The sequence below is a fragment of the Fusarium poae genome, chromosome 1, assembly GCF_019609905.1.
Source record: "Fusarium poae strain DAOMC 252244 chromosome 1, whole genome shotgun sequence".
Lineage (NCBI taxonomy): Eukaryota > Fungi > Ascomycota > Sordariomycetes > Hypocreales > Nectriaceae > Fusarium > Fusarium poae.
This window is the reverse complement of record NC_058399.1, coordinates 8,600,427-8,621,877: the sequence shown is the minus strand read 5'-3', so window position 1 is coordinate 8,621,877 and position 21,451 is coordinate 8,600,427. Positions and strand designations below refer to the sequence as shown.

Sequence of the window (21,451 nt, the reverse complement as noted above, 5' to 3'; positions counted from 1 at the left end):
AAATTCAAAAAACCAAACGCCAACCAGACAATGCCTAATTCAAACATGATATTCGTATATATGTCATCAGATCCCGATATCAGGCTTTTTAGCCTGCTCTATCTTGGCCTGCTTTTCCTCCTCAGACAACGTCTCGTACTCGGCAACATTCTCATCCCATAACCTCACACACTCGGCATTCCAATTGCAGTCTTCAACTTGTCCGTATGCTGGATGGCTATAGCGGGGATGCTTACTCGGCCAGTTGGATGCGTGGTAGTGGTGTTTTACCAAAGCACCGCGGGAATCATGGTTGCCAGAGTCTGAATGACCTTGTCCGGCACAAAAGGCTTCAACGTTGAGAACGAGAACTCTGCCGACGACTTTTGACTCGTCTATGTTGTGGAACAGGTCCCATGTCACTTTACCACCCTTGTGGTGGTGGTTCATCTGTTCCAGAAGGGCTCCTGTGAAAGCAGAAGGACCGGTGCCGCTAATGACTTGATCAAATGTGAGCTCAATATCCCCCAAAGAAACCTTTTGCTTCTTGGACTCGTCCTTGAGCCAGGCCATAATGTGCTCAATGAGATTCAGCATGACAGGCTGGTGAGGCTTTGCGATGATGGTCCATTGACAAAAAGACTTTGACTTTTTGCCTAGAATCGGATGGTCGCTGAACTCGGGCTGATCAATCTCGACGCCGACGATCAAGTCAATATCTCGTTCATCATAGCGCTCTGGGATGAATCGATGCACTGGCCTCAACGCTTCGACATCAATGTCTGCGTAGACACCACCTTGGGCATACATGATCATGTATCGCAGCAAATCAGCCTTGATAATGTGCAAGTTGATGCTCTTATAAAACTTGACGATATCAGGTCGATTTATTTGACTCCCCGCACCAAAATGCTCTTCTACAAAAGCAAGCTCATTATCGTCCGTAAGAACCTCGTACCGCATCCCAGGGTTCTTGTTAACCCATGTCCGCGACGTGATGAGGTCGCGGTCCTCAAAGTTGAGGGGATCGACCTTCCATGTCTGCCAGATTTTTTGTGGGAACGAGCTGAAGCGCGTTCTCGTCACGAGAGGTGCCTTCTCTGTTCGAAAGGCTGTGATCGGGCTGGGTATGGAGTAAAAGATGTCGAAGTTGAGAATGATGAAGAGCAGAATGACGCAGCAGATATACAACGGTAGGCATCTTTGCATCTGAGCTGGGACTCTGTTTCGGAATTTGGCTGTCGACGCTGCCAATGTTGGCGAGCCCAGAGGAGAGCCCATCTTTGACTTGGACTTGTTGGCAACGGTCCACTCGACGGTGGTGGGAGGAGGGATATGTAGGTTAGATGGGATATTTCGTCGAGGGCCACTCGCCATGACGGAGAGTGACTGACACTGGAAAGAAGAAAGATTGTCTGCGAGTTGAATACAGAAGAGAAAATGCACGGCGGAGCTGAACCAAATCTACTCTTGGCGAAACCTAGAAACCCTGAATGACCAGCCAATGCTACCTAAGTAAGTATACCGAGAAACTGCAAAGCTTTCCTTTTAATGACTGCCACCGGAAAGCGGAGAGGACTTTGGGCCCATGTGATGTGACTGATGGAAATCGATGATACTGCAGCAGGGAGCATTGTTAGCCTGGGATTGACAACTTCCAAGAAGGGCATCTCCTCCGTTCCCTCGTACATCATGGAGGGTGAGCACGTATGGGGTAAGTGAGAAAAGACCGGGGGCATCCTGTTGAGTTGATGAGAGGAAGATATCCACTGAGTCTGACCAGGACTGATGATGCGGCACATGTTGTCTACTGAGATTACAGTTTGTATAGAGTTAAGATGACCGCAGATATTGTGGCTGTTTTCGTGCCTTGCAGGATCCAACTAGACACTTTGTTCACACCCCCTTCATTTGTCCTCACGAGATAGAGAATTTGTCTTGGCTTGTGATTCCTCGGATACAATTCAACCCCTGTCTTCTGGTCTGATATCCCCCGCATTGGTCTAAACCTTTACAGTACAACACCAAACAAGCTTTTATCCATCCCCAGACTTGCCAGCCAATACCAGGCCAGATAATGGGTCTTCGTTCGCAGTCTGCCGACTTTCCCGTGCTCTACGGGCTGGACCCTTGCAAAGATGACCTATCCCATGTCCCACATACAACCTAACAACCATCGAGATTTCCCTCACAAGAGGAACACAATGAGACCATGTAGTTCCTATTGTCAGTAATACTGCATGCATCCAGTTCAAAAGTCCGTGGGTCTTGAGGGATTGAACCCCTCGTCACAATCTCCCACATGCTTGTCTATCCCATTCTCCTCCTCGGCTTTTGATATTTGTTTTCTCCGACTTGCATGCGGGTAAATGTCTAGACTACATCTTCAACACCATTCAGCTAGCCTCTTCTTCCAAAGAGCTGAAACGTCCTTCCACAACCAATCTCACCTACAATGTCGCCTCGAACAAGTGGCCTTCTTGACAGCGATGACTGGGATGAAGTAAAGTCAGACTCGTCCTCATCAGACTGGGCCACCAGCAAAAGTTACTGGAAGCCATCTCAAGCAGGTGGAAAGATACAGCAAGTTATCAACAAAATCAGAGGCGTTATCCATGCTCGTTCAAGACCTCCTCTGGAGAATCTCCGTCCAACAGCTTACTTGGATGGTCTTCGTGGTTTCGCAGCTCTTTTGGTGTACATCCACCACCACGAACTTTGGGCTCATGGTATTCCTGAGCTAAACAAGCCCTTTGAGAATGCGTTTGGATACGAGGGAAAATACTATTTTGCGGCGTTTCCTGGCATACGACACTTCTTCACCGGTGGTCACTATGCCGTATCAACGTTTTTCATCATCTCAGGCTACGTGCTTTCTCTCAAGCCGATAAGCCTCATACAAGCAGGAGAGTACGTTCAGTTAGGCGATGTCATCGCCTCGTCCTTTTTTAGAAGATGGATTCGTCTTTATCTGCCGATCATCATGGCCATGGTTATCTACATCACGTATTTACACGTCTTTGGCGTGTGGGTGCGTATCATGACGAAGCAGAAAAACTGGTACGATGAGATGTGGGCGTTTTACTACGAGTTCAAAAACTTCAGCTTCGTTTTCAAAGAAGGTGGAGAACCGTGGTTGTCATACAACAAACACCTTTGGTCTATACCCATAGAGTTCAAAGGCTCGGTAGTTGTTTTCACCGCCCAGATGGCATTTTCTCGATGTTCGAGAAATGCTCGTCTCTGGTGTGAGCTTGGACTCATTTTCTACTTTATGTACATTGCCGATGGATCTTTCAACGCCATGTTCATGTCAGGCATGCTTCTTTGCGACCTGGACGGCCTTGCAAAGAAGGGCGATCTCCCTCGATGGATGGCACGTCTTGAGCCGATGAAAGACTTTATCTTTTATCACCTCCTTGTTTTCAGCCTCTTCCTTGGAGGCGTACCTTCTGAGAATAGCAATGTTGAGCAACTCGCCAAGAACAGAGGTTTCTACTACCTTTCGTGGTTCAAGCCACAAGCTGTTTACGATTACAAGTGGTTCTACTTGTTTTACGCGGCTGTTTTCCTGGTAGCTTCGATCCCTCGAATCTTTTGGCTGAAGAGCTTTTTCGAGACCAGGTTCTGCCAGTATTTGGGCCATATTTCGTTCGCTTTATATCTCTGCCACGGTCCGATTCTCTGGGTTGTGGGCGAACGGTTATACATGGCTGCAGGATGGCAGAACGACGACATGATGAAGAATATTCCTCACTGGGCGAACAAAATGCCCCTGTCAACGAAGGGACCAACGGGATTGGAGTTGGCGTTCTTGCTGCCTCAGCTGATCCTTGTGCCTCTGACATTCGGATTAGCCGACTTGGTGACGAGGGCTCTTGATACGCCCAGTGTCAAATTTGCAGCATGGTTATACAAGAAGGCCTTGGGAGATCCAATTGGCAAACAGGCTAGACATTGAAGTGCAGTGCCATTGCAGATGCATAATAAATCAAGCTTAATTTTCGATGACATGTGTGTGTCTTTACTGTGCATTGTCATCATGATGTTCAGCTGTTTCGACTTGTGATGACAGCAGCTGAACAGGATTCGATATGAAGATGCCCGATATCTTCTAGTTCAGGGTCACTTTCTATGCTGTGTAAATCCAACCAACCTATGAAGCGTTCTACAAGGAACGAGATATGACTTCGTATTCATCGGGCCCAACCTCTTTTCTACGCCGCAAAACACCACCTTACCCCAATTAAGATCTGCAACCCTCCAAGATCAGACAAAAACTCCCCTGTTCAGGAACATGCGCCGTCGACCAGCATGACATTGCATTAGCGCCTCCCCGCATCAAGTAAAAAAGTACCTACTACAAATAAAATAGAAGCCTCGGCATGCATATGATTCATGTGTCGACGTCGAATTGCAGCCACACTGAATGTCACAATCAGGAACTGCCAAGGCATTTCTCCATCAATCTAGGGGAGTTCTTCAGCTGAAGTTTTCACAGACCAAGATTAGAAAGACAGGGTTAGCAATTGGCTCCTTGAATTGGTTGAGTTAGTTTGCCGATATCTTCCCCGCCATTGTCAGTCATCAAGGTCTACTTGGCTTGAGCTCTCCTCCTCGGCAAAAATGACTACTCTCAATTCATATCCCCTGCTCTTCATTCGGAGTGTGGTTCAAATGAGGAATGGTAGAGTATTACACGGTGCATGCGCGTATAGTAACGGGTGAATTAACTGTAGCATTACTCGGCCTCGTCATACGTATTTGGATCCATTGTCCAACACATTCTCTTGCCTCTGCATCTGCAGATTTCCGTTTCCAAGATGCTCATCCGAGATTCGCGGAAGCTTCTGCTCTTTGTTGTCCCGGTCGTGTTTTTCATCATCGTTGCTCTAAAACTCTATCTTGACCCCGCTGGCGCTCAAGACTGGGTTCCTTCTCAGCTCAAAAAGTCATCAAAGACTGAAGAGGTTCTCTCTGACCAAGAGTCAACACATGCATCAGAGTCTCAGCCAACACCCGAGGTATATCCAGAGCCTACTAAGCAAGACGAGAGTCCATTCGGAAAGGGTGTCATTCCTCAAGATATAAGCTCAACGCACAATGAACTCTTCTCGCTATCTACAAAGAATAAAAAATTCTTTGAGATAGAGTTCGAAGGCTTCACTGCGCTCAATCCAAACATCATCCCGCATCCAACACTCGACAATACATGGATCGTCGTGGCCCAATGGCTACAAGAAGGTGGCAACTCACTCTGGTTTGCAGAGCTTGTGTGCAATGCTGCTTTTAGAAATGATGTTCTCACATGTATTACACACGCAGTAACGCTACCAGTCACTCCTACTGTAGGAGGTGATAACTGTCAAGGCGACTTGTCATATTTCCGTATGAGCATGGGCCCTCACGATGGACGCGTTTTCTATGGCCCCAAGAAGCCCTACACTACGTATGGCACAAACTCGTTGTTCACCTGCCTGGGTCAGTTTGTGCAAGACTTTCGCACGCTCGTCAGCTGGCCAGGCGACATGGCCAACCTCAGCGAGTTCAGAGTAGGCACTGAACTCCAAAGGCCACAGCCATGGAGACCTATGGAGAAGAACTTTTTTCTGTTCTGGGACTCTAGTGGCACTATGTATACTCATTATGACATTGCACCCAAGAGAGTGTTTGCTCAAATGAATTTCGATGGCTCTGCTGGCCCTGACCTTGCTCCTGATGCAGCGGGCGATGAGCAATGCATGGCCAAATATATTCCCAAACTCACAAATGATCTTGAGTCTATCCATCAGACAACCAACTCCCTCTTGATCACAATGTGTCGTCGAGACGAACCAATGTGCGTGCCGAATGATGAAAATACTTTCATTATGGTCATATACCAGCACAAGTCCTACTTTGACTACCACGCCGTATATGAGCCATACGTCATGCTCTTTAAACAACGGGCTCCTTTTGAAATCCATGCTCTGTCCAAGAAACCAATATGGATTCATGGTCGGAAACAGTATCCGGTAAAGTCGACTTCGGATATGTTTTATGTTACTTCAATGAGCTGGAAGAGTAAAGAGCAAAAGTACCACGGGTTTATTGGTGATGAGATGTTTCTAGGGTTCGGTATTGAAGATACGAGGACGGGAGGTATCGATATCCGGGCTGAAGACTTGGTAAAGGATATGGGGTTGTGCTTCGAAGGTTAGATCGCAGTCTTTGACATTTAGGGCGATGGCGGTGACATTTCGCAGATGTTGTATAATGATAATGAATTTTAATCCATGCTTAACGGAGAATACGATACGGTTTAAAAAAAACATGGGACTACTCCCGTAGCCCTGGATAAGCTGAGAGAACAGCCTGTCCTCCTGTGTGAAGGAACAAAACGTTCTTACCGTTCAACTGGTCTGTCTTGATAAGATCAAGTAAACCGGTAAATGCCTTTCCAGTGTAGACAGGATCAGTCAAGATACCTTCCATCCTTGCCAGCTTCTTCATCGCCTCAGCTGTGGGGTCGTTGAGTTGCCCGTACCCGTCACCCAGATAGGAAGCATCGATTTCAAAGTCATCTGTAGTAATCTTGTCGGGAGATATCCCAATCTTTGATGCAGTAGTTTTGGATATTTTGAGAACCAATTCTTGAGCATCCTTTTGGGACTTGTGCAGGACTGAAAATCCAACAAGGCGTTTCTTGGAACCTGGAACTTGCTCTTTTTGCGCAAGCTTTAACCCGGCGAGTAAACCCCCTAGGGTAGAGCAAGACCCTGCCACGAGGGCAATGACATCAAACGTTACACCGATTCTCTTCTCTTGCTCTAGTAGTTCAAACGCCCAGCGAGCATAGCCCAGGCCACCAAGGGGATGGGAGCTGGCTCCGGGAGGAATCGAGTAGGGCTTTCGGCCACGCTCTTTAAGAGTTTTGATAACAGTCTCTTCAGTAGTATCGACCGGAAACGTCTCAGCACCGAGAATGGCGTTTGCTTGTATGTTGCCCAAGTATCTATACTCGGCGTCATTTGAGGCAACGCGATCCGCAGGGTAGAGAGCGACCTTTGAAATTAGTTAGTTATGGTAGTTTTTATCGATTTAACCTCACTCACTTGTAGACCAAGCCGAGCAGCAGCAGCAGAGGTTTGGCACATGTGATTTGATTGGATGCCGCCTGTGGTCACGATAGTATCTGCTCCCTTTGCCAGAGCATCTGCTAGCACATATTCAAGCTTGCGAACTTTGTTTCCGGCGAATGCGAGGCCTGAGTTGCGATCTTCACGAGCTATCCATAGCTTGACATTATTATTAACGGTCTCTGTGAGACGAGATAGTGGTTCAATGTCAGTAGGTCGGTTGAACAATAGTTGGACGCGATCAATGTCGCTAAAAGGCGATGGAAGAGTGGCCATGGTATCTAATGGACAAATAGGCAAAGTCAAAATATTGGAAATCCTTCTTTTGAACTATGTCATAATACGTTTTGACGAGTCGTTTTGACTATTTCTAGATACTTGATGAAGGGCGTAAAGTTGACATTTGTGTATTATTAATAAGCATGACAGGTTGGTTGGCGAAAGAGTAGAGAGTAACATGAAGTTTGAGGAACAATGACGTAGGTTAAGAATTATTATGCATGTTCGCACTATCGATAAGAATAAAGCTGGATTATGCCAATATTGTACCTAAGAATTGATGTGGGTATGTCTCCAAGTCTGATAGCTTTGATTTAAATTATCAACAATAAATTACCTTTAATCAAAAGACACACCGACTTCCGTTGCTACGTCAAACCCGCGTTATTTACCCACTCGCTGGGGAATAACCTTAAAACGCAAATTACTTTCCTCGCCAAGCCCTGTCGGCCCGCTATCACAGTTCTCTGTGAGTTACCCAAAAGGGTAACTCACAGAGAACATATTGATGGGTCAACCTCTTTATTGCATTTCATCCAATGGGAAAATTACTTTATACGCTAATGCATCGGTGTCTTGCCTCACTATTCCAGTCAATACATATGAGAATGTTCCGTTGACTAATCTCGGGCTTCTTTTCAATTATTGTGGCTCTCTGGCACGGCATTGAATCGGAATCAAGACTGAGAACCGGCAGCAAATATCACGTAAGTATGAAGAGCAGAGAACAGAGCGGCGGAAGATGGGCTTCTCGGGGTCCGGGGTTGCCAAGGCATTCGTTTTTGTTTTCATTCTTTTACGTCGTTTTTCAAACTGAGACCCATTTCTTGAGAAAAACTCAACGCGGTAAGAATTACTTGATTAGGAGACCAAAGTGTATTTCTTGGCATCTCCATATAGGTAATAAATATAAACCCAAGACCGTACTCATGTTGAGTCAAAGTATATCTAAGATTGTGTTATCAATTTAACCTGGATCCATCTTCAGGAAGATTTGGTCGACAACTTCTTCCCAGTCATTCTTTACCCAACTCAGTCAACCAAGTCTTCCACCATGACGCCCAAACAGATACCTCCAGAAATGGAGAATCATGTCTCTGGACAATCCAACAAGCCCTTGTCGCGTCCGGCGCATGCTCTCCCAGCAGACACAGTGGTCCGAGAGCTCAGCACGAACCCGACTACTGGGTTGACTGCCTCTGAGGCGTCTCAAAGGCTTGTCGAGTATGGCGCCAATGATCTCGGCGAAGAAGAGGGTGTCAAGCCCCTCAAGATTTTCATCGCCCAGATCTGCAACTGCATGACTTTGGTAGGTATCAGAAACAGTGATACGTGGGCTTGACTGACTCGTCTAGGTGCTTATACTTGCTTTGGCTGCCAGCTTTGGTATCCAAGCTTGGATAGAAGGTGGCGCTCTTGCCCTTATCATCCTTCTCAACCTCATCGTTGGTTTCTTCCAGGATCTCCAAGCCGCTCGAACCGTCCACTCCCTCAAGTCATTAAGCCAGCCTACAACAAATGTCTTTCGAGATGGAAAGACCTTGACAATCCAAACGAGCGAAATCGTGCCGGGCGACATCATCGATCTCAAGATGGGTGACTCTGTCCCTGCTGATATACGCCTGCTCGAAGTCGCCAACTTTGAGTCTAACGAGGCGTTGCTTACAGGAGAGTCGTTACCTGTTCGGAAAGCCCCTGCATCCCAATTTGATGATGATACAGGACCTGGCGACCGTCTCAATGTCTGCTACAGCTCCACAATTGTCACAAAAGGCCGTGGAAAGGGTGTCGTCTTCGCCACTGGAGCTTATACTGAAATTGGAGCCATTGCAGCTGCTTTAAAGGACACTGGACGGAAGAAGCGAGAGGTCACCAGAGACGAGAATGGCAAAGCATCTTTCAGTGCTCATGCTACCAAGTGGCTTCTGACAGTCGCAGACATCGTTGGCGAGTTTTTAGGTGTCAACGTGGGAACCCCGTTACAACAAAAGCTTTCGCAATTGTTTCTCTATGTTTTTGCCTTTGCTGTCGTCTGTGCTATCATTGTCCTGGCAGCCAATGGGTTTGATCCTCGAAAGGATGTCATCATCTATGCCGTTGCGACAGCCGTGGGAACACTCCCTGTTTCTCTGATCCTGGTGTTGACCATTACAATGGCAGCCGGAACGAAGCAAATGGTGGGTAGGAAGGTTGTCGTCAGAAATATGCAGAGCTTGGAGGCTCTCGGTGGCGTTACCAGTAAGTAACCGAGTTGTCGATACCAATTAAGGGCTTCGTGAGCTAACATTATGATAAGACATCTGTTCCGACAAGACCGGTACTCTCACTCAAGGAAAGATGGTCGTCAGAATGGCCTGGCTTCCTGGACATGGCACTTACTCTGTCGCCTCCACGAATGAACCATACAATCCTACAGTCGGCAACATCGATTATACCCCCGTCCAGCCAACAGAGCTAACTGCTCCTGGGGAAGAGTCAAAGTCACACACGATCAATCCCTCGGAAGAGCCCAACGCCAATGAAACACTCAAGCACTATCTTGACATCGCCTCGCTTGCAAATTTGGCCGTTGTTGAGAAAGGAAGCAAGGATGGTGGCCACTGAAGAGTGGCTTGTGCAAGGTGACCCAACTGAAATTGCCATACAGGTCTTTGTCTCTCGCTTCAACTGGAACCGAATGTCGTTGTCTTCAGGACCTAGCCCACGATGGAAACAGCTTGCGGAATTCCCGTTCGACTCTGATGTCAAGAAGATGTCGGTCATCTTCCAGGACACAGTATCCAACGACTTGCACATCCTCACCAAAGGTGCAGTCGAGCGTGTCCTAAGCAGCTGTTCATCTATGGAAGTCTCTGGAGATATTGTACGTCTTGATGCAGCCGCCCATGAATCCATTTTGCAAAACATGGAAGCTTTCGCCCGTCTCGGTCTTCGAGTTCTTGCCCTGGCTAGTAGATCTCCTGTCACAGGCCTGCCAGAAGATTTATCATCCGCGATAAATCGGTCCGACTTTGAAAAAGACCTTGTTTTCCGTGGCCTCGTTGGCATCTACGATCCTCCTCGACCTGAAACTCGGGACAGTGTTCAGATGTGTCAGAAAGCTGGCATCAGTGTACACATGCTCACTGGTGATCACCCAGAGACTGCCAGAGCCATCGCTGCCGATGTGTCTATCATCCCGTCTCAGGAAAGGATGAAGATGGTGCGCGCAGACATCGCAGACACGATGGTGATGGCGGCTCACGACTTTGATCATCTCTCTGACGCCGAACTTGATGCTTTGCCTGAGTTGCCTCTAGTCGTTGCTCGTTGCTCGCCTACGACAAAAGTACGTATGATTGAGGCTTTACACCGCCGTGGTCGCTACGTTGCCATGACAGGCGATGGTGTCAACGACAGTCCTAGCTTGAAGCATGCGGACGTTGGTATCGCTATGGGCTTGAACGGATCGGATGTCGCTAAGGAGTCTTCTGATATCATCTTGACAGACGATAACTTTGCTTCGATTCTCAATGCCATTGAAGAAGGACGTCGAATCTTTGATAATATTCAGAAGTTCATCCTTCATGTGCTCGCTGCCAACTTTGCATTCGTTATCTGCCTTCTCGTCGGATTGGCTTTTAAAGATGGAAATGGTGTTTCCGTCTTTTTCATAACACCTGTGGAAATCATCTGGATGTTGTTAGTCGCTGGAGCTTTCACCGAAACGGGTCTCGGGTTTGAGCAAGCCAGTCCTGACATTCTTCGTCGACCACCCCATAGTGTAAGTAAATCAGATGATATCTGTCAAAAGTCAAGGCTAACCTAACCATATTATAGCTCAAGTACGGGGTTTTTACTCCCGAATTCCTCGTTGATCTGGTAACTTACGGTATCCTGATGCTCATTAGCATTCTCGGCTCATCTGCCATTGTCCTCTATGGCTTCAACAGCCATGGACTCGGTCACGACTGCAATAGCACCTACTCGGAATCGTGCGAGGGAGTATTCTCTGCCCGGTCAACAGCTTTCGCAACCATGACGTGGGACTTTCTCTTATTCGCATGGCAACTCGTTGACTTTCGGCGATCATTCTTTGCCGAGATTTTCGAGAAGGGTGGTGGTTTCAAGGCCTGGGTGAAGAAACTCTGGAAAAACCCTTTCCTGTTCTGGTCTGTCACTCTCAGTTTCGTCCTTATACCGCCTACACTGTATATCCCAGTTATCAACCGGGTGGTCTTCATGCATAGCCCTATTGACTGGGAATGGGGTGTTGTCTTTATTGCTGTTGGCATATTCTTTGCTGGAGCGGAGAGCTACAAGTGGGCGAAGCGGGTTTACTTTCGTCAGAATGTTGCAAAGGAGTTTAGAAAGGATATCTCTGATGTTGAGCTATATGTTTTTGGGAGATATATGGATGGTTCTGGGTCTAGTAGTGAGTCTGGTCATGATGGAAAGAAGTGTTAGAAACAGGGTCGGCATCTTACCTATGGAACACCTATTCATCTTTAGGCTTTAGCACACCTACGTCTGGATATTGTCATTTCCATATACACCAATAAGATGGCTCGTCTTTGTTAACTTTTATCATTCAACCCTCCATCATATGAAGGGTCAGTGCAGCTTTTCACTAGAGGCAGGTGTTTATTTCATAATGTCTCAGCGCGTACATGTTGTGTAAATTCCAGATACCTATACTTGATAATGTGGCACTGCATAAAACTGTGATTCTTCGTACGGTGTGTTAAAGTATTTAATTTCACAAGACGCTTCCTCTTCTGTACTTGATTTGCATATTATTTAATAATGCTTCTCCTCCATATCTGTCTGTGATCAAGGAATATACCGTCCGCTAGCCATTCCAGTTAGGTCAATTTTTAGTGCTGGGCCTGGAATGTCCCCGCGTAAGCCGAGATAGGGGCCTTGGAAATGAGGCAAACACTATCAACCTCAATTCTTAGACATTCTGTAGCCTGGGCTTCAAATCAACCAAACATCTTACAAACCAAGAACCAGGATTACAAGATCAACAAAATTATATCCATTTCTGCCAACAACAAACAAAGTCTTTCTCACTACAAACCGCTGTTCTTGACCTGCTTATTCCACCATCATTAGCATAACTCCGAGTCGCCTCCGAGTCTTTGTTTCCTTAATAAGCAAAAGGAGCAAAGGCTTCAATTGAAACTCCCATCTCAGATATCCAATGTCATCTTCACCCCCCGACAGCGGAACTATCACTGCTAGTAATGCTCCTGTCGCTAAAAAGGCCTGTCATAGCTGTCGCCGTGCTCGATTACGCTGCGACAAGTCTATCCCTCACTGTTCTAAATGCGCTTCAAGGGGGGTTGAGTGCTTAGGCTACGGCCGCCTATTTCTATGGACTGGATCAGTTGCCACGCGAGGAAAATTGGCTGGCCAGAGCTCCAGTGCCTCGGTTTGTCGTTTGCCAAAGCAGGGCGAAGCACAAGTCACTGAAGTGTCCCCTGAAATGCCTGATATGCAGATGAGCTCCTTTGATGCACAAGCTGTCGAATCTGGGTCCTGGGCCTTAGCGTCATCCCAAGAAAATCAACTCGTCCTTCAAGATAAGACTCAACCGTGGTCTCCTCCTTCACCTTCTTCACCGACTTCGCCAAGTTCACCATGGACACTTTGTGATCCTTTGTTTCAAGATATGACACATTCGCAACGGTGGTATTTGAATTACTGTACGACTTCACTCAGGACGCTAGTCTTTTAAAAATGCTAATCCTTAACTCAGATTCAACTCGAGTCAGCATGGATCTCGTTGGTGATGAACAGACCAAAAGCAACAGGAATCCATATCTGAACCTTTTGCAACTCACAAATGAACATGCCTTTTTGCAACAAATTATCATCGCGGTGTCTGCTGCTCATATGTGCAACTTGTCAAGACCCTGGTTGGGTCCTAACTCATACACCAGAAAAGAAGCACCAAAGAAATTACTCATGGACGCTCTCGTTGCCAAACAAAAAGGATTGCAAATGATGCCCGAAGCACTACGGAACATTGACACCATTGGAGCTGATGTGATTCTCGCTACTGTTTTGTTCCTTATCAACTCGGAGCTTATCGAATCTGGTTGGCAAAGTTGGAGGCCTCACCTTGAAGGAGCCAAGAAGCTTTTGAATATGACGGAACCATATGCAAGCTCCGACACGACATTGCGAGACTATATTGTAGCGGACTGCTATGTGTAAGTGGAGAATCCTGATTTATAGCAGACCAGTGGCTAACTGGTATTAAAACAGCTACTGCACTTTGAGCTTATCTTTCAACCCATCAACACCAGGCACCCAAGCGTTGTCCTTTGCCCCGGATCAAGTCAAAGCGACACTGTCTAGGACCGACAACTCATTCTTTTGTTGTCCGCCCGAAGTCCTCGACATTCTGCGCGAAACGGCACAACTGCTATATTCCGAATCGCAGGGAGCTGTTTCCAGCCAAGAAGCTTTAATGGGATTCACAAACTTGCTGGACCGCGCGCAACGCCTTGACGTTTTGAAATGGGCAAAGGACAGAGTACCCGACTCCAACGAAGTAGCTCTCTGGAGCAGTTGCCGAACAGGTTCCGCGCACAGACTAGCAACATGCCTCTACATCATACAGTCGGCGCCTGCGCTGCGCACCAGGATGCCAGACCAAGTTTGCAAAAGTCTCATCCAGGATCTTTACGACACGCTCTTACCGTTACCCGACGAGGACCCAAACTTCAAAGCCACGGGATGGCCCACCTTTATTTATGGAACGACGGCAAGGACTCCGGAGAGCCGGGCGTGGGTGATGGATCGATTAAAGATGGTGGCTGCAATATGCCCGTGGGGCTTTTTGTACTCTGCGATTGATACGCTGCAGATTCTTTGGAAAAACGATACTGAAGGTGAAGGGTACATGAATTGGGTCAAGAAGCTCAAGGATTTGAACGTCGACTTTTTGATGGTGTAGGTCTGGAGCTGAGATGGGATCATGGGAACACAGGACATTTTGATACCACAGCAATGACATTGAACCATCTAACGAGAGCGATCCGATGTTGAGAATAAGACTACTCTGTACTCCGTTTAATTTAAAAATTTCAAGGAGTTCATCAGGATCAGGTTTCTTTCCTTGAATACCCGTTAGGCTGCGACAATCCTTGCCCTTGACCTGGGTTTTCGGAGGCTTTGACCATGAGACATTTTGTTACGTTCCGTGCACGAATAAAGGAGGCAAGTATCACAATCCGAAAATGGCTATGTTGGAGTCAATAATAGATATAAAGATGTAGGTATATACAAAGAATATCTAAAGTTTAGGCTTTGGCAATTAGAAGGCATTCATATTGTCGTGTCTACATGTGACAGAAAAGTTGACCTCGTAAGTCTTAGAGTACAAAAATATATAGCCTAGAAAGCACGGTCGAAGTATGATAAACTGACCTACTAATTTCGCTTCTTATGCTTCCGACGGCCAATTTTTCTGATACCCTGAGGCGTGTAGACTAATCGCTGGTTAATTGTGTTTTATCGGGTGACTAAGCTTTTCGCTAAGCCCATTCGTCAATGGCGGCGCATCAAGCATTCCTCGCGAATCCAACGCGGTAAAAACCGCCATCGATATGTCCTGTCCGTCTACATGTAACTATGCGACAGGTCGACTCTGAATACCACACCATGTTCAGCGCTGTAAAGCAATAGGAATCGCCGAAACACACACATTGAAGAAGTCGTTATTGGCAATCAAGAATCATCACTCACCGTCCAATATCTATGCACGCGACCTTATCTCCCCACGGAAGTGGTGTGCCGCCTTGCACACCTTCGCCCTTCCACCATGACGACAACAGCTTAAACCCGTCGATCCAACCCATACCAAACGTACCACAATTTTACAACGCTTCTACCTATTGAGGTATCGCTCCGGTCTCTCCATTGCGGCCCGACCAGGGTTTATTATCTTTTGACGAACCTGGTGGTGGGGATCGCAAAATAGGTCAAAAAAGATTATATGGGGATCCCGCGCCATACTTATAAGAGGGGAAAATTCCCTTTCCCCTCCCCTCCCTGCTGTACTACTCTGTGCTACATGCTTTCCAATTTTCTGACGTATCGTACAATGTCTTGCTGACTCTCGATCGATATCCTACATACCCATACCTATCCTCCTTAACGCGAGTGAATGCGGCTCCGAGGAGCCGTTTGCCCTAAGACGATAAAAAAACGTATATACGAAAACTCCACATAAACCAATCACTGCAAATCATTGCGGATGGCCGTTCCGTCTACTCGCGATCTCGATGAAGTCCTCCCGGGCACAAGACGTCTGTTCGCCGACGAAAGGGCAAGCCTCGCCTCAAGTGATACCAGTATCGAAAAGCATGGCGATGTCATCCTCGTCCCTCCTCCGACAAAGTCTCCCAACGATCCGCTAAACTGGAGTCTTGCGCGCAAGATTTGGCACTCGTTTCTGGTGTGTTACATTGTCACTTTGACTGCTGCTACGTCCAATGTTGCCGGCGCCGCTAGTGTGGGTGTCAACGAGAAGTACGGTATCAGTTACGATGTATTCAACACTGGCGCAGGTGTGCTCTTTGTGGCGATTGGATACTGGACTCTTCTGAGTTCGCCGGCTACTCATCTTTACGGACGACGTGTTCTATACTTGGTAGGAACGGTATGGGGTCTTATCGGAAACATCTGGTTCGGTCACTTGACCAACACTTCCGACACGGTCTGGTCTCAGCTCTTTGTCGGGGCTTCTGAGTCTGTCGCAGAGGCCGTTGTTCAGCTTTCCCTGCTGGATATCTGGTTCGAGCACCAAAATGGCACATCGCTGGGTATGTATACCCTTGCGACGACAGTCGGCACCTATGTTGGGCCTCTGATCGGTGGCCACTTGGCTGAGAACATTGGCTGGCGCTGGATTGGCCACATGGGTGCTATTGCTTCGGGCTTCACTCTGCTTCTCTTCTACTTTGGTCTCGAGGAAACTGCTTTCGAGCGCGGTCGCTACATAGATCTTGACCGAGTCGAAGAGCGAGTCGCCGTCCATGGTAACGTTGACGGTGTCACTGAGCCCACCCCAATCCACCAGGGCGATCACGTCGTCACGAAGGATGCGACGGAGAAGGGACTATCTCCACATATAGATGAGGAGGCTGCAATTACACGGGATGCTTCTGGGCGACGCCGTGAAGAGGTTGAGCGCAACAGACTGTCGGATTCATTCGCGCGCAAGAAGTCGTACTGGCAGCGCATTGCCCTCATCACACCGGCGTCCAACTTGCGCGGACTGGGCTTGGTGCAGTATGTCCATCGCCTATGGCATACCATGCGCGTCTTTACCTTTCCCGCTGTTTGGTTCGCAGGTCTGCAGTGGGGAATGCAAAACATCGCGCTGTCGTTCTACCTCACGGTTGAGGAGGATTACTGGGTGAATGAGCCCTACAACTACAGCGACTCTGCCGTTGCCAACATGAACATTCCGACTCTGATCGGAAGTATCATTGGCTGTTTCTACGGCGGATACTGCAGCGACAAGTTCATTCTCTGGATGGCGAAGCGCAACAATGGCATCATGGAGGCCGAGTACCGTCTCTATCTCATGGTTCTCTGCGTTGTCATCTTTCCCTTGGGTATGTGGCTATTCGGCATTGGGTCAGCTCAGCATTGGGACTGGCCCATTCCGTATGTTGCTCTTGGCTTCATTGGCTTTGGCTACGGCTGTGCTGGCGATCTCAGCATCACATACCTTGCCGACAGTTACCCGGACATGGTCCTCGAGGGCATGGTAGGCGTGGCTGTTATCAACAACAGCATCGCTACCATCTTCACATTTGTGTGTAGTTACTGGATTGATACAGGTCTGCAGAACTGCTTCATTGAGCTTGGTGTTTTAAGCTTTGTTATCATCATGACTTCTCTTCCTATGGCAGTCTGGGGTAAGACGTCCCGTCGTTGGACTTTAGAGCGATATGCCAACTTTTTGCGCATCCGTGATGGCATGGATGTCTAGTTGAAGAGGATAGTGTGTAGCAGAAAAGTTGACCGCCTAAGTTAGGATATAAAAATAAGTAGTCTAAGAACTATGGTCTAAGCAGCATAAATTGACATACTGATTTCGTCCCCTATGCTTACAGCGGCTATTGTTTCTGATGCCCCGAGGATAATTTGGATGTATACGCCCTGATCGGCACGGGCACGGGCCCTTGTACATGAAGTTCACGATGACTTCTGTAAGCCTGACCTTCATACATTTTTAAAGCTACCTAGTAGCTTGCGGAGGTCCCTGTCTAGGCAGTCTGCCTAATTTCCAGGTCCTACCTCAAGGTTATTGACCTCTTTAAGCACTCCTGCGTCTTAGGACTTACCCTAGGTAATCTTTAGGGAAGAATGCCTTATTTTAACAGTTTCTAAAGGCCTATAAAGGGAAGTATATCTATAAGAGTATCTTAAAACTAGCGATTTACTTAAATTATTAAGTAAAAAAAGGTAATTAATATAACTTACTAGTCTATATAGGCAGGGGCATCTTTGGATCCCTAGGGTAAGGAGATGCAAGGAGGATAGGAGGGGGAACATTAGGTAGGCTGGCCAGTCTGGCCGCCGGTAATGGTAGTGGTGGTTATTCGCGGGCGGCGCTCGCGCGCAGCGGTGGTATAAGCGAGTGTCAATGTTGTGATAACCGCTTGACGAAATACCCCAAAAACGAAGGCCCCCGTTATCAGGATAACGTGGTTATTTGGGTTAATATCAGCTTCTGACAGTTAAACTGTTTAAATTAGTTTCTGTAATTTAGAGTATAGGATATATATAATTCAGAGTATAGGATATCTATAATTCAGAGTATAGGATATATATAATTTAGAGTGTGGGATATCCAATAAACCACTTAGGCAATGTACTCAACGGAAGCATAAGAGAGCTCTTCGCAACAGGTACTAATGCACAGAGTCGATGGATTCCATTGCACATAATAGGTATATACTCATTCTCCTCAAATGATAAACGGAACGGTATTAACAATAGCTACTTGGCCAATGAAATAGGTTCTGGGCAGATCGTGCTTCTTCTTCCGCAACCCAACAGTCAGCCGACCCGCGCTTAAGCGCCAGACGCGCCGGCCTGAATAGTGTCATGCTTACCCGATGAACCAGCTACCTAAACTGCGCCTTCAACTTCACCCCTCTTTAAATCTTCAACAGCTATTATTCTCTCTTCCAGATAACACTTGAAGTGATTTCTATACCCAAAACTCTTTAAGAAAAATGCCATCACCCTCAAATGCAGCCCATGGCCAACCATGGTCTGCGCCTTTCAGACGAGTACGTCACTGGTTCGCTGCCGGAGCAGACGGAGCAGGTCGTCAGCAACGCAAATTATACCCTCTCAACTTTTGGTTTTGTGTCTCTATTCTATTTCTGACAAGAATTGGATCTGAGCTTCTTGCATACCCTAAATCCAAGCTCTTGGTGGCTGCCATCTGTCGACATTACTACCGAAACGAAGATGGTCATCATGGAGATCCTTCGAATGAGTTCTGTGACGATCATAGGGTCATGAATCATTGGGTATCAATGTCTAGATCCATACAATTCCTCTCCCCACTTGCTGGTAAGACGAAAGGACTTATATCCTGCTTGTGCGTTATCTGACAAGTTCCAGCTACTGTGGCACTAATTCCCATGGGAATACTTTTGGACAAGGGAAAGGGACGTCTTGCATTTGCAATTAGCATTTCAAGCAGCGTTCTTTACTGGGGATCCATGGCCCTCTTTGGTATCAGCTCGTATCTTCTGTTCAATGCTATGGTCAATCTGACTTTCTTGTAGGGCTAGTGCCAGTATTCCCTCTCTGGTGCTTTTACATCTCACCAATATTTCTACTACTAGGTGGTGGACCATGGGCAATCAACGCTCTTGTTTTTGCCACTCTAAGCAGCACGGTCAGACCAGAACAAAGGTATGAGTGAACTAACTGTTTTCAACCCGAGCACCAGAAAGCTGATTTCACACGCTAGAACTACCGCCTTCTCCTTCCTACAAGGTCTTTCGGGTCTTCCTGGTCTTGTAGGCCCGCTTCTCTATGCTGCATCCATGAGTCCCGACCTCTGGGTTCCGTTTACGATTGCCCCTGTTATCTACTCTTTAACTCTCTTACCGGCACTGCATCTCAAGAATAATAATAATCAAAACGGTGAGAACAATGAAGCACGAGACGACGCGAGACCAGACGAGACTCAGCCTTTGCTTAACGCTGGCGATAACTCCACCCGTGAAGCCGTTCATTTCACTCAAGTCGACGGAGGGTTCAGTCAAAAGCTCCACATCGTCACTACATGCTTTGCCTGCTTCTTTGGGTTTTATGTTGCCAGAGGAGCTGTCATTTATACCACGATTTGGGTCTGGTCAAGATTTAGACATGATATGGCTTACGTACGTTTGAACCCTGGACAATTCATCTAGATGCCTGCTGAGACCTTACAGATGGACGTATTCATTTACATACAAGCCGTTGTGCTATCCATACTATTCTTAATCGCCCTACCGTTGACTATTTACAGGCTAGACAGAAATTGGAGAGTCGCCAAAAGGGATATTATCTTGTCTTTGACCAGTATCGCTTGCTGTTCAGTCGGTACTTTCATCGTCTTAGTTTCGCCAAACCTCGCAACCGCTATCATTGGATTTATCATTTCGGTTTTTGGATACATCATGCCTGTCTCTTTGCGGTCGTTCCTTGCTTCACAGTTTGACAAGGACTTCTCCGGGCGACTATTTGCCGGCATTGCCATAATGGAGACGATTGGTGGTCTCATCGGACAGCCCATTGTGACAGTCTCCTACTACACTCAAGGCATACCTTTTATCATATCGCTGGTATGTAATGAATTTCAGGTGGCACGCTTTTACAAGTAAAGATAGGCTAACATAAAATTAGGTGACGTGTTTGATCATGTTTTTCTTGCTTGCCAGGCTAGCAATCCGACTTTGATGCAACGAGGACAGTATACGAACGCGAAATCTCAGTGACCAGCATACACGTCTTGTATCCGGGTCGAGACTTTTCCTATTCTTTTATTCTTGGGTCAATTTATTCGAGCGAAGGAATGGTTTAGTTTCTCTTGTCATCTTTCATATTATCTTGCTCAACGAGGCTCAACCCATCGTCACTAATATTTGGAAATCTTGACTCTACGTTCATTCTTCAACAGAATATGAATATACAATCGATTGCATCTTTCTACAATATGATGTGATGGTAAATCCGTATCCAGTTTCATCGCCTCGCATATATCTGGCACACTTCGAATTTGGGCATGGAGGGGACTGCTACCTTATGACCTTAGCCACAATGCATGAATCAGATCATAATGTCTCAACACATGCAGATTTATCAATTGCCAAGGTCACTATAGTTCACATGGTCCAATCAGTCAACGACATTTCGAAAGCCTATCATGTTGTTGGCGGCTATGTCTGTTCCTCCACCACTAATGTTTCTAATTCTGGCTCCTCATACTTTCGGCTCTTCCATGACTCAAGGCCCAAGAACACTTCGGCTTCTTCTACGGCATATTCAAGCAGTCCATGGAGTTTCCGTACCCCTTAATCGTGAATTTTGGCAGGACCAATGACGTGAGACATGTATACCGTAATATTTCGTGAAATTGGTCGAGGGGAGTAAGCCGACTAAGGCATGTCACCGGGCCTTGCCGTGCTAATCACTTCCATATATCAATCTAGCCCAGATGACAAAGAAAAAATACTGTTATTGATTTGCTCAAATATCAAGTTGCCTTACTCATACCCCGCTGTGGCTGCCTTAGTCTTCTTACTTTTCTCGACCAATTTCACGAAATATTACGGTAACAGAAGCAGTCAGTGCGGGTTTGCCGTGATACGAATACGCAGTTGGTCTAGAAGGTTGTGAAACAGCAAAGTTGCTAACCTGGACCAGATGTATAGATGACTGGATTTTGATATTGTTGCACATAGTCTGTAGAAACGGGACAAGGACAAGGAGTATAAAGAATATGATTTGTTAAAAAAAGAATCAAAAGTCTTATATGCGCGTACTCGCTTACTTCGCTT

General features: G+C 46.8%; 8 protein-coding genes across 8 annotated transcripts; 6 read left to right on the top strand and 2 right to left on the bottom strand.

The window, feature by feature from the left end:
- Positions 1-66: 66 nt before the first annotated feature.
- Positions 67-1,356, bottom strand: FPOAC1_002809 (uncharacterized protein; the record flags this gene model as incomplete). Its single annotated transcript, XM_044847384.1, has 1 exon — positions 67-1,356. One exon carries the CDS (start codon positions 1,354-1,356, stop codon positions 67-69), a length of 1,290 nt encoding a protein of 429 aa, XP_044713300.1.
- Positions 1,357-2,434: 1,078 nt separating this feature from the next.
- FPOAC1_002808 (uncharacterized protein) lies at positions 2,435-3,940 on the top strand (the record flags this gene model as incomplete). Its single annotated transcript, XM_044847383.1, has 1 exon — positions 2,435-3,940. One exon carries the CDS (start codon positions 2,435-2,437, stop codon positions 3,938-3,940), a length of 1,506 nt encoding a protein of 501 aa, XP_044713299.1.
- An 862-nt stretch (positions 3,941-4,802) lies between these two features.
- On the top strand, positions 4,803-6,179 carry FPOAC1_002807 (uncharacterized protein; the record flags this gene model as incomplete). The annotated part of the gene is made up of 1 exon (XM_044847382.1): positions 4,803-6,179. The coding sequence occupies one exon, from the start codon at positions 4,803-4,805 to the stop codon at positions 6,177-6,179; it is 1,377 nt and encodes a 458-aa protein (XP_044713298.1).
- A 118-nt stretch (positions 6,180-6,297) lies between these two features.
- Positions 6,298-7,373, bottom strand: FPOAC1_002806 (uncharacterized protein; the record flags this gene model as incomplete). The annotated part of the gene is made up of 2 exons (XM_044847381.1): positions 6,298-7,023; positions 7,074-7,373. 2 exons carry the CDS (start codon positions 7,371-7,373, stop codon positions 6,298-6,300), a joined length of 1,026 nt encoding a protein of 341 aa, XP_044713297.1.
- Positions 7,374-8,430: 1,057 nt separating this feature from the next.
- FPOAC1_002805 (uncharacterized protein) lies at positions 8,431-11,822 on the top strand (the record flags this gene model as incomplete). Its single annotated transcript, XM_044847380.1, has 5 exons — positions 8,431-8,685; positions 8,732-9,614; positions 9,673-9,947; positions 10,024-11,139; positions 11,196-11,822. The coding sequence occupies 5 exons, from the start codon at positions 8,431-8,433 to the stop codon at positions 11,820-11,822; spliced, it is 3,156 nt and encodes a 1,051-aa protein (XP_044713296.1).
- Positions 11,823-12,561: 739 nt separating this feature from the next.
- On the top strand, positions 12,562-14,325 carry FPOAC1_002804 (uncharacterized protein; the record flags this gene model as incomplete). Its single annotated transcript, XM_044847379.1, has 3 exons — positions 12,562-13,066; positions 13,120-13,576; positions 13,632-14,325. 3 exons carry the CDS (start codon positions 12,562-12,564, stop codon positions 14,323-14,325), a joined length of 1,656 nt encoding a protein of 551 aa, XP_044713295.1.
- A 1,302-nt stretch (positions 14,326-15,627) lies between these two features.
- FPOAC1_002803 (uncharacterized protein) lies at positions 15,628-17,373 on the top strand (the record flags this gene model as incomplete). The annotated part of the gene is made up of 1 exon (XM_044847378.1): positions 15,628-17,373. The coding sequence occupies one exon, from the start codon at positions 15,628-15,630 to the stop codon at positions 17,371-17,373; it is 1,746 nt and encodes a 581-aa protein (XP_044713294.1).
- Positions 17,374-18,625: 1,252 nt separating this feature from the next.
- On the top strand, positions 18,626-20,351 carry FPOAC1_002802 (uncharacterized protein; the record flags this gene model as incomplete). Its single annotated transcript, XM_044847377.1, has 6 exons — positions 18,626-18,971; positions 19,023-19,136; positions 19,190-19,319; positions 19,378-19,792; positions 19,844-20,236; positions 20,298-20,351. 6 exons carry the CDS (start codon positions 18,626-18,628, stop codon positions 20,349-20,351), a joined length of 1,452 nt encoding a protein of 483 aa, XP_044713293.1.
- Between the last annotated feature and the right edge of the window lie 1,100 nt (positions 20,352-21,451).